Source organism: Trachurus trachurus, assembly GCF_905171665.1.
Source record: "Trachurus trachurus genome assembly, chromosome: 20".
In the NCBI taxonomy this organism is placed as follows: Eukaryota; Metazoa; Chordata; class Actinopteri; order Carangiformes; family Carangidae; genus Trachurus; species Trachurus trachurus.
In genome coordinates this window covers 7,300,466-7,313,205 of record NC_139911.1, presented here as the reverse complement: position 1 = coordinate 7,313,205, position 12,740 = coordinate 7,300,466, and the positions used below count along the sequence as shown (strand labels likewise).

General features: G+C 43.1%; 1 protein-coding gene across 1 annotated transcript in view; it reads left to right on the top strand.

Moving 5' to 3' along the window:
* Positions 1-245: 245 nt before the first annotated feature.
* Positions 246-12,740, top strand: part of vav3 (vav guanine nucleotide exchange factor 3) — a 90,318-nt gene continuing 77,823 nt past the window's right edge. Inside the window, exon 1 of the mRNA XM_083995151.1 lies at positions 246-631. Within this exon, the coding sequence (XP_083851277.1) occupies positions 425-631 (207 nt within the window). The 5' untranslated portion in view covers positions 246-424. The remainder of the gene's footprint in view (positions 632-12,740) is intronic.

Here is a 12,740-nt window from a genome sequence, read left to right as displayed (position 1 = left end):
TGGGTGGCAAGCAGAGGAGGTGAAGAACGAGGCGAGGGGGAGGGAAGAGAGAGAGGGTGTGTGTATGTGTGTGTAAGAGAGTGTGCGAGAGAGCGAGAGCAAGAGAGAGAGAGAGAGAGGAAGAGTGCAGGGTGCGCTCGCTCCATCCACAGCCTCAGTACACCGGACTGTCATCCTTGGAGCGGCCGCCGTGTCTCCCTCAGCAGCAGCAGCAGCAGCAGCAGCAGCAGCAGCGGGTCTCTGCTCCTCCTCGTCGGGTCTCACAGTCAGCGGATGTGGCATGGACACGGTCTGACACGCGCTGTCGAGCCTCCAGCTGTTTCTCTCAGTCCAACCTGAACAAGAAAACAACAAAATAACAAAACAAAAAACTAAAACAAACCCCTATCCAAGCTCCTTCGGCTCGGCTCAACTCACCATCACCATGATGGAGTACTGGAGGCAGTGCGCGCTGTGGCTGATCAACTGCAAGGTGCTGCCGGCGAACCACCGCGTTACATGGGAGTCTGCTCAGGTATTCGACCTGGCCCAGACCCTCCGGGATGGAGTCCTGCTGTGCCATCTGCTCAACAACCTGAGACCTCAGACCATCAACCTGAAGGAGATCAACCTCAGACCGCAAATGTCACAGGTAAGACACCAACTTACACACACATATTATTATTACTCTGTGTTTTCGCTCCGTCGCCAAACTACAACTTGAAACCCTCCGATGTACAGTAGGAGCGCACGACCACCAAGCCTCGTCAGGATTACGACCATTTTAACTTTTCTTGCTTCTCGGCAAATTTCTATCGCAGCCACAACATCGCCAGATCTTATAATGCATGATAATAGTCTGATATACAACTCGGCCTCGTTTAATCCACAGTTTATCACTTGGTTTATAGAAATGTTGAACTTTTTAACATCTCACTTCCACCGCTCGTGCCCGCCCCCAGCCTGTCATCTGGTGGCCAAAATGACGAGTCAACAAATGATAACAGTGGAAATTTCACTCACTCGACCACATTAAAGTGTGAGTAACATATCCCGAAGGAAAAGTGTGACCATCACGACTGTGTTCAGCCTGTTATTATTGCTTTGTCAATGATGCACCTTTAACAGCGCGCAAGGAAACTTTAAAACTACAGAAACTAGACGGAGTTTGGTAACAACAGACCCGGACCAACTTATAGTGCCGTAAAAGTTACATTATGAGCGCAAATGACGAAAAAAACTGTCTTCCTCTAATTCTTTCACTTAACCTTGTATCATAGGTTAGTGGTAATAGCTACTAATGGTCAATGTTGGTCAACGATGAACAGTAAAGCTGAGGGCTCCTCAATCTGCCCTCTATAGGTGATGTAGACGTAGTGGAGAAGGTGAAGTGACAACAAAGGTTTAATCAGGGCATCTCTGAATAAAGAAGTGTGTTCATCAGAATAATCAAGTACATTGTTATTATGGATAAAGAGGTGAATCTATAGGAGTAATAAGGTATTTTATTATAGTGCCTATTTATTGAGAATCAAATATAGAGATAGATAGATAGATAGATAGATAGATAGATAGATAGATAGATAGAGATGTGATGTGTTGTTTTGTCAGATACCATCTGCCTCAGTAACAGGAAAGCCGGAGCCAGGACCAGATTAATATTTGCCTTCATAACAGTGAATCTGTCCGTTTGGCACAGTGACAACACAGAGTGAGGTAGACACTCACCTACTGAGCCTGCAGACCTGCTGTACAATAATTAGACTATAGCAGCAACACACACACATAGTATATTCATCTGTAATGGATGCCCCTAATGCTCTGCTCCGATCCAAAAAGCCTTTGATGTCAGTCCCATGTTATACTGTACCGGTGATGATGGAGAGTGGGCTTGGGCCTGTTTCCTGGAAAACACACTCTAAACTCAATGTCACAGTGGCACACAGTCAATATGATATTGCCATTACTGCTTTTCCACAGTCAAATTGGATATCCGCTGTTAGACATGAGAACACAGGTCAAGTGGACAATCTTTAACAAAAAAAAAACTAATGTCGTCAGTGGAAATGGAAATCAACTCTTCTCGGGATCCGTTTACTCGAGGATTTCAGAGAAAACTAGATTGGGAGGCTGTAAGAGGAGCCGGTCCGTGCATTTACCGTTAGAAGTTATGCCAGATACAATACAATTAGTGATAAAAGAGACATCAATAGTTCAGCGTTTGCTTTCAGCCATGACATAATGACACACAACTGAGCCTCCGATGTGTAGAGGAGCGGTGGTGGTGGTGGTGGTGAGCTTTACATATGCTCAGAGCCTGGCCTGGCACAGACTGGGTTATTTATAGGCAGAGTTTGTTTTATGCATGGCTGGATGACTTACTCACACACACTAAGCCAGTGATAAAACTATATTCAGAGGAAAATCAGCATTAGTAGTATATATTTACAAAGTGCATGGGAGCGAATGCTGTACACAAGAGCTGCTTTTACTGCCATTGGCTTCTAACTAGACTGGTCTCTTACAGTAACTGTATTTCCAATGAACTGTCAGTCTCAGTGTAGTGTTTGATATGATGATATGATATTGAATCATATGGCGGTCAAAACATTTGTGGAAACCAGCTTCTGCATGTCGCCTTGTATGTATTACCGAGGAAACCCGACTTATACTGAATACTGACCACTTCTGTATATGTGTGTCAGTAGATCACGACTCGTGTCTTCCCCTTTAAACACACATATTCATATTCATACACCATGAAGCCGGATGCCACCTCCCTTTACCACCCCAGCACTGTTTCTGCCTCCGCCCCGTCGCCCCCCCACTAAAGTTAAATTTACATAACTGAGGGTGGAGTTGCTTTCCCACCCCCTGCATAATTCATGAGTGCCGTGGCAGCTACTTTATCATTGGCCGGTATTAACACATGGGACGCCACTGTGGCCTCACCCATGGGACCCAAGAGATGGAAAGACAAAGGCAGTGAACGGACAGGGCTACAAAGAGCCTGTCTGGAGTCTCCGTGGACATAAAGGACCCTGAAGGGTTCGTCCGCGCAGTGCTGCGATTAGCTGCGTAATTAAAGCACAATGCTTCAGAAGCTCTGTGAGATGTTGTGCTGTTTCTCATTCTGTGACAATAACTGTGTTGGTGTGTTTTGTTTTTTGTGTGTGTGTGGGCTGCGGAGTGAGATGTTTCTCTTCAGGACTGGACTCCTATTTGTATGCAGAAGGAGAAAGCACTAAAACGATAAGATGAAGTAGCTGCTGGGATCAGTCTATTTGCTGATGAAATGAGTTGATCTGCGCAGTTAGGCCTCCTCTGATCAACATCGTTGCAAGTACAATGAAGAGTTATCGGAGTGGACGGCCCCGTGTTTACTCTGTTCACGCATGCATGAAATTGTGACGGTTACGAGGTTTAAGATGAAGAGCTCAAAGTTTGACCACTTTGATCGTTGTTTTACAGTCTTGCAATGAACCAATTACATCGTCTAGACACAACTCCACAACCACAGCGACTGCTGCGTTTTGCTTTTCTAGCAGAGAAAACACCACATAATCTGTGGTTGTTTTTGTCTCGCTCTGTCAAAATCAGGCGTTTAGTATTTAGAGGAACTGTGAACTGCTTGTGGAACATCAAGCTCCGGCTCTTTCTGTCCTTTCTTCTTGAAACAATTGGGTCGGTGTTGTGCTGAATCTCACTTTTTTTTTCTGAGAAGACACCACAACTCCTTTAAACACAGCTTGATGAAGCATTTACCATCTTGAATCTGTGTTTTTTTTCCTCTGATGCTGTTAGCAAAGCGGGGTAGGCTAAAAACAAGGAGTTGAAATGTTGACAGGCAGCAGAAGCAACGTGAGGCCACTGACGCAGCCATTTTAACACACATACTGTACAGCTGCTTAAAGGTGCAAACCAGGGCTTCTGTTTTACTACAAATGTATAAACTTAAAACTGTGTTAATCTTTTGTCTACTTCGTTTCCCATGACCCAGGATTATAAAGTGCAGATTCAGTGTGAGAACAGCAGCTGAGAGCCTCTTACAGAGCGACTGTGAGCCGCGACATGCACAGGAAATCAGGAAATGGAATAGAGGAAGGAAGTGAAACTAAACAGGCGCTTGATCAAGCTCAGACCAAAGCTATGAGATGTCACACACAATGAAGAGAAAAGCCGCCTCTCTATTCACACAGAACCCCCCCCCCCCTCCCTCATACATACACACACATGCACATTGCTCTTTACAGAGCTTGCTACAGAGACTTAAAGGCCCATCCTTCATTTTTAGAAACTGAAAGTGAGGGAGAGACATAACATGAGTAAGAGTCAAGTCTAATTTTAATGCGTGTCAGAGTTGCTTGCAGAGCAACAGAGGACGTCAGTACACAGAGAAACAAGTCTCTACACCTACATGGAGATGCTGTGAAGGCTTGATAAGTCAAGTTATAATGAATTAATGTATAGAACCTCTGATGATACGTAATGTGATTGATTTATTATGATCAAGTGAATTTAAATCCACGTGGATGAAAAGCTGTCATCATGTGAGACGACGACGGCAACATCACAGCGTCAGATATCATACAACTTGCACTAATTTTTCATTATTTAGATTGTGCACAATAAATAATAAAGGTGATGATTTGCAGTCACAGGGCTTCGCAGGTTTCATTCACAAACTCACCTGAATGAGACCTCAGCGTGCGTATTACATCTGTACATATAGTACACACGGAGAACATGAATAAAACATGGTTTATATGTATATTTTATCAAGCAGAGACGAAAAGTTGTGTGATGTCAGAGAGTGAAGAGAAAAGCTGGTTTCACAGAGTGAACTCCCCATACAGCCGGCTTCAAAGGCTCCGCTCTTCACTCACAAAGAGAAAAGTTAGAAAGAGATAGCGTGGGAGAATGAGAAAGACCAAGATTACTTATTCTGCTCGAGCCCGAAGCAGAGCAAGACGCTCCGTCTCTCGAAGTCATATGGACTCAGGCAACAGGGTTTTGAAGCTGCTGCAGCTACGTAACACACTGTGATTCAGTGTAAAAAAAAGTGTCATGTTATCTAATACCAGTGAAATACCAGTTTCAGGGCAAATTTTGAGGAGAGAATTTGGGTTCAGATTAGTATTAAAGCATAATTGTAAACGAATGAAGCCAAATATGTGATCTGAGGCACTGACATTGAAAGAACTGGATTGTAAATAAACAAAAAGTGAAGTGCACCGACGCCGCATTTTAGTTTACATCATTCACAAAACTACTGTTTTACAAGCCAGCGGTTTGTTTTATAACTAATTTGTGAAATTAATATCTGAAATATTATCTTTGGTGGCTCCTATTCGCTTCTCTTCTCTAAAACTTTCATATGCAGCGGGATGTGACCAAAGCAGCCGACGATGAAGTTATTTTGTCTGTCAGTATCATACATTGCATCACAAAAAAAACATTTTCATTGGAGCATGACTTTGCTGCCGTTTCCCTTTTTTTTTGTTTTTGTTGTTCATAGCTTCATGTGGAAAATGTTTCCCCCCTGTTACATTTCTATGGAAACAAACAAGCACAGCACGAATAATTACCGGGTCAGATTTGATCAAATACCATCCTTGATCCTTCACTTAATGAATTCAATGATATAGCCTACCGTATTTCAAATTCTACACAGTGCATGTGCATGTTGCTTGGCTGCTCTTGTGGATTCATGTTGAAGAAATGGACTTGCACTTCTAAGAACGAGAAAGGATTGCACCTGTCAGCGTGCAAACACTGCGTCGCTGCAGCCATGCATGCCACAGCCGCTGCTTCCAGTGCAGTTGTGATGTATTATTCGCACTTTCCTCCGTGTCATCACCATGACACAGTCGCACCGCACGCCGCTTCATGTTCACACAGACGTGGACGCGGATATTTGCAAGGACAATGTTACGTTGCTCCTTCGCTCGTGCAGGTACATGTGTGGTGTGCGCTGACCCATCAGCCCGTCACCAAGGCAACCAAGGCTGAACCACAGCAAACCAGTAAAGGCTCTTCTTCTTGCTGCAGTGCACATTAAAGTATAGATAATGTATATGCTGATTTCATTAGATGATATTCAGCGGTGGAGGATGTACCTGCAATCGATGTTTATTATGTTACTCAATTCTGGCGTGGAGGGTTCAGTTAATCACCGCTGAGTGCTCTGAGAGCTCGGAGAAAGTCAATACCGTCTATTGTCTTCACTGGGAAAATATCATCATCATCATGAGTGGCATTTAAAGTGTAGTCAGGGACTCACAGGAGACCTCGCAGGAGGACGTGGTATAAATATGAAAACAGTAACATTAACAAATGATAATGATGGAAATGTCAAGACACTTTGTAGAAGGAAGAGAGCAATCAAGAGATGTACATAGCCTATATATCCAGATAATACCAAGCTACAAGCAGTAAGTGTATGCAACTCTACAGAAATCTGTATGAGACAGTAAAACCTCTATACTGCCTATATAAACATTGATGCTCCTGTGTGTATAGGACTCACACATTTCTGTGCGAGGACACAGTAAGGGTTTCATCCAGCGGGGACAGTTATGTATAAGGTGTCTCGTGCTGAGCGACTCAGGGTGGAAGTGATGGATGACTGTTGTCGCTTGGAAATGGGAATATCCTTATTTGTGTAATGGAGACAGAGAGGGAAGGAGTGTTGGGATACGAGAGGACTAGGACTAGGACCATGTATATAGACTTATACGGTTTGCTCTTATAGAGGTGGTTTAGAGAGAAAGAGAGGCCTAGAAATAAAAAAGAAAAATCTGTGGAATCTGTGATTTTTCTTGGCCTGAAAATGAACCAACTTGCAGTTTATCAACTCAAACGTTGAAGCCGTAATACTGTGTCAGCCTTCAAAAACCTGAATTATTCAAACACATCTGACTGGGCACAGACACACACACACACACACACACACACACAGAAACACACACACATCAGACAGACAGCAGTTGACCGGGCTGTGTGAAGCAGCACAGCAGAGCATTATTCACACTTGTCTTTTTTTTAAACACAATCTTCCAGGAGGTAGAAAATGAGGAGGGAGCGAAGGGAGGAAGAAGAAGAAGGGATGCTGTCTGCACTACACGCCATCCCAGAATCGCTGTTTTTGCGTGTCTACATTTAATTTAGCGCCGCACTCAACTAGTCTCTCGTCACCAGGAGTCTTTACCAGTCTCACGCCGTAGTACAGCCCGCCCTAATAAAGCGCCTTTTGATCTGAAAGCACCTAATCTGTGTTGCCGTAGCCAGGAGCGTTCATATCTCACACAGTAACACTAATTCAATTCCCTTGTCTGGTGGGGGATGGAGTGAGCTTTGTGTATATCTCGGGGTCACGGGGGTTAAAACCGGGATTTAATGGAAAATGGCTGCAGAGACACTTATTGGTGTTGTGGGGGAGGCACAGAGGTGGAAGGATGTGGGGGTGGCGGTGGAGGGGAGGGGAGGGAGGAGAGTTTTCCCTCATGGCCTTATTGTCATTCCATGAGAGAAAGTGAGCAGCATGCAGAACTATATGCGTATATTCGTCTCTCACTTGAGGGTGGAGAATAAATAAATAATAAAAACTGCTCAGACGTGTTGCTGGGGATGTCAGGATTTTTTCATTTTATAAATGTCACAGCTGACCGGCCAGTTTGTTGATATTAACCTTCATTCATGTAAATGTTGTCAGATGACTTTGAAAACCATGGTGCGTCTGTTCTCTTACCAGATGGCCGTGATTTTTTCCAATGCAAAGATGAGGAAGAGGAAGATTTTTTTTTTTTGTGGTTGTCATGTCAGTGATCTTTTCAAACCTGAACAACATGAGCAGCAACTTGTGGAGCAGATTGTTGATGATAGGCTACTTTACTTGTATTCGAGGATATATGGCCATATACAGGTGTGCTGCATGGACATGACCCCGGTTTATCTCTGAAAGAAAAGTCATTTTGGAAAATATTTATTTTGGACTAAGAAGTAGATGAGGAGATTATGACTAATATCTCTTAAACAGGAAATACAGCCAGCAGCTGGCCTGGCTTATTTCAAAGGGAGTGATGATGAGTGCCTCTTCTCAAATTCACTGATTATCAACACATTATATGCCTTTTAGTTCTGGGTTGAAAAAAAAAATCGATTCTCCATTTATTATCGATCCTCATTTGAATAATCCGATATCCATTCAAACCATAACCCCCCCCCCAAACCCCCACCACGGATGACGTGTGAAGCTGTCACGAGATCCAGTCACGTGAGTGAGTGAGCTCAGGTGCAGAGCATGGATGTATTATATTAACGGTGCAGAGCTGCAGGAGTAGCCTGAAGGATGTTTTCAGCTAGTGATAAAATAATAAATATCTGCAATTTGACAAAAATCTGGTTCAGATATGATCATTTTTAAGCGATTGAAGATCCGATCGCCAAATCCTATGTCATCCAGTCGAAGTTGTCATGTTGACCATCAATCAATCAGATTATGTCAATCCTAACGTCAGAGCTGCACAGTAAATTCAATCGTTGATGAACCAAGATGAAAAGGCAGATTTATCCTTTAATTCAACAGTCCGTCTGCTGATACTTTATCAGACACAGAGTCAGCCTGTTTACACCTGGACGTGGACGGAAGCTAGGCTACCTAAAACCAGTTAGCTGTTAGCTGTTAGCTTACCTTAGCTTAGCCGCTCCCTGCACCTGCAGCCTCTCCTCTGTTTGGACGTTTCCAACGTTGGTTTGCTCGTCTCGACACAACGAAATGAACGTAAAGGCATCGCCGTATGAATATCGTTGATAAAACGTTTGAATTGAGCCGCAATTTAGGTGTGCGCGTGCTCCGCAGGTGCGCTCCGTCGTTACCTAATCAAACAGGGCTAACTGCGCGTGAGCATCAACAAACATGGCAGAAGAAGGTGATGGAAGATATGTGGTTGCTTGTCGGATCTATAAACTACAAAGACAGCGAGGAGCCGGGCTGAAGCAGGAAGAAGCGATGGGAAGGTGTTTGTCTGTTCATACCAGGTAGATTCACAATGCACATTAGATAGCCATATGGTGAATTATTTGTTGTTTTATTTAAGTGTTTTGGGGGTCTGTTCCTAATATGAGCATTATTTAATGAGTTCAATTTACAACAAATATCAAATCAAATATGATGTAGCCTAATACATATCCAGTCAAATTTGTTATTGTAACTGTAATGTCTTAATATTGAATTGAATTGCTATCTTATCAATTGAAATTGAATCAATCCAGAACATCATTGGCAATAGCCTACTCAGGCCCAAGGGCAGGTACTTTCAGGTCCAGTGTCAGTCAAAGACCCTCAGACTTATCCAAACATTTCACCTCCACATGGACAAGCACATATCATTTCTAATCAATTAACTGTAATTAATGCTGTTTTCTGTGTTAGTAGCTAGCTATGTGACAGCGCCCATCACATTGCAAGTTATAAGTTGGTGAAAAGCCTCAATCTTCATGCACGGAGGGAAATATATCTGGCTCCTTAGCTGCTGCATAATAGGCTACTTCACTGTTCACCATGACGTCTTCTTGAGCTGTGTGTTTTGGCTGTTTTCCGCTGAGGCGTTAGGCTACTGGACAGTGGGATTATCTGATTTTGTTTTTGTTGCTGAAATCACTATGATTGATTAGAGGGGAAGACAGATGACACCTCCTGGAAACACTGCAGGGAGGTGACCTATGAGCCAAACTCCTGCAAAAAAAAGGTCCATTACTGGAAGTGTAGAAGATAAGAGGTGATAAAGAGGTTGTCACCTACCAGCTGAGGATATTCAGTCTGTGTGTGACTGGAAAAAGTGACTGGGTGAGACACTATCTGCTTTGTCAATGGTTTTTTGTCTCGTGCAGTTTTGGGGTTATCACACTTAACCCAGAGTGGAGAAACTACAGAAAGCTGTTACTATGGTATGAAAAGATGATGTTTTTCATCAATCAAAGATAAAATGGGCCGCGGCTGACCCCAAACTCAGACTGTCGGGGGGTGGGGGGTTGGGGGTTGGGGGTTAGAGCATCGGTTTCGTCAGTGTCAGCAGACCTCCGCCTACGATCCTCCTCCCATTTCCTGGTTCCACAGCTGACAAAAGCTCCCAACTTGACATGGATGTGACCTCTTGGATTGCGGTATATGTCACCCACTGGTTTTGACTTGGTTTCGTGCGCATGGTGTCAGTTACACCGGACAAAATATGACTGATAGCGTTGATTAGGAGTGGGTTGAAGCCAATAGACATACAATATCACACTGTTTCTTCCTTTACATTTCTTCTTTGTGGTTTCCTCTCTCCTCTTCTCTCTGACTAAGCATGAGAGAGAGAGAGAGAGAAAGGCGGACAGACTGGAGCTTTTAAACACCAAATTAGATTCTTTGCACAGGCCTTGATTCCCTCTGCTTGAGACTCCTCCATTTGATTGCCATTAATTGATGCTCTGAAAAAGGTTTACACAGTGAGAAGGCCAAACTCCGGCTGTGTTTCGCTGCGTAGATCTATGAGGGAACAAGAACAGGATTTCATTAAGCTCCACAGTATACGCACGGGGGTCATAAAAAAGCTCCGGCTTGTTGCTATGGAGCTTTTGACTTGGATACTTGATACTTATTGTGGATACAGAGCACGACCTGGCTCATATCAAAAGGCGCAGCAGTCAGATGGCTCGTCTTAAAGGAATATTTTTTTTGTTGCCATACATTCCAGATGGTTGGTCTTGGTGATGAAGTGCGCTGGTGGGAGTTTAAATCCTCCACACACTGTTTCTTGTATAAAATATGCAGTTTTATCTAAACTGAGTCTGTGTGTGTTTGGAGCTTCCTGCTGGGACGGTGCAGTGTAATCTCTCTTTAATTCCTTATTCTACACAATGAGGTTATTTGCAGGTTTCGCTCAAATGCAGAAATAGAAGCGCTCGTGTCGGTGGTTATATTTGCCTTGGCTTTGGTACAGTTTCACCTGGTGCGACACTGTAGAGCTGCAACAAAGCATTATTTTCTTGATTTAATAGCTTATTATTATTTTTTATTTAATATGTTATGAGATAGTTTACAACCCAGACATTCAGTATGTAGTTATCTGTAGCAGAAAAGCATCAAATAATCACATGTGAGAAGCTGGAACCAGCAAATAGTTTGTGATGAATTTTATATCACCAACCTGATTGGGTGATTTTCCTCAGTAATAAATGGTCTAGATCTTTTTTTTTTTAACTAATAACTAAGCATGTTTTATATTTGAACATGAAACAGAGCGGGGCATTCTGCAGTTGTTTGTGCGTGTGAACAAACTGTGAATCTGTTGACGTGAATTCTTAGGCCTATATCTAATGAAAGGCTAATATAATTTGTTCCTTGTAATACATTTTTGATTTCTGTAATTTGTATACGATATTTGGTAGGCTAGTTATTGTACCATTACCAGATCTGATTATATCTATCAGTGGGTTAAAACTTCTATTTTCTTTTGTCAATACCCAACACCTCACCTGGGATTATACTGCCGTCTGCATGCAAAACATGATGCTACAGGTTTGGCATAAATACTGGAAATAGGATCAAAACCTCCAACTGGCTCAGGTCAGAAGTGACAAAATCCATCCAACAGTAACTCTGAAGTGAGATGTAGGCTAATTCACACTCTCTTTTGTTGAATCTGTCTTGGTAAGATTCCCTGTTTTTAAAGGGATAGTTCAACATTTTGGCAAATTGGCCCGTTGCCATAATCCCTATAGTTTTAGGAGTAGGTTCGTTACCTTGAATTGTGGGTGCAATTTAAGCAGAGCCGCGAGCTGCTCAGAACTATGCTGCGGAGGCTCATGGGATTTCTTGGTTTCCCTCATCAAACTCTGCTCCGCCGTTCTAAAAATAGCTTGCACCGACAATTAAAGGTAACGAACCTACTCCTAAAACTATAGGGATTATGGCAACGGGCCAGTTTGCCAAAATGTTGAACTATCCCTTTAAGATATAGTAAAAATGCAGTTATACAGATTTAACTAGAATTGATTGGTCAAGTTGATTCCACAGAAACAGTCAGCAGTAACAGTTTGACCTATGTGTTGTGAATTAGTTGATTGTAATCACCCGCGTGCAACCATAGTGCATGCTCATAGTTACCCAGAAACACACTCAAACACACATTAGGTGCTATACAAATAAAGTTTATTATTATTATGCCACTCACTTCCTGATCCTCAGAGACTCAGTGTTGCGGGAGGAAAGCTGACAGTGGAGCAGTTAGCAGCTGCCTCATGCTGCTACTGTCTTCAGCTCAGTGCAGCACATACCACTGTCTTTCATATATGTGTGCTGTGTGAAGCTGCTTCCCTCAGATAATATGCCGAGGTCCTTTGGGACTCCGCAGACTCCAGGCAGACAAGATGTGCTCGTGCGATAAAAGAAAGTGATGTGTACAAGTGTAAACATTCAATATTATTCACTCTTTACGCTGCCTCTTATCTGGAGCTCTCTGGCTTGGGGGCTTTTCTCCTGTGAAACCATCTGTAAAGCCCTAATTCAATTGGAATGGAGAAGCATTTCATATTTGATGCATGGCCATGAGCTTGTGCAGACAAATCAGATCTTTCATTGGACCACGAGGGTGAAGGTGTGTTAAGAATAACTGAGTGGCTTCGGCAGCTCCGCTTCCTCTCCACAGTTTGTTTTTCAAGATGACACTGACTGAATTATTTTCTCGCAGGTTGTCAAACATGATCACAGTCAGGCCTCT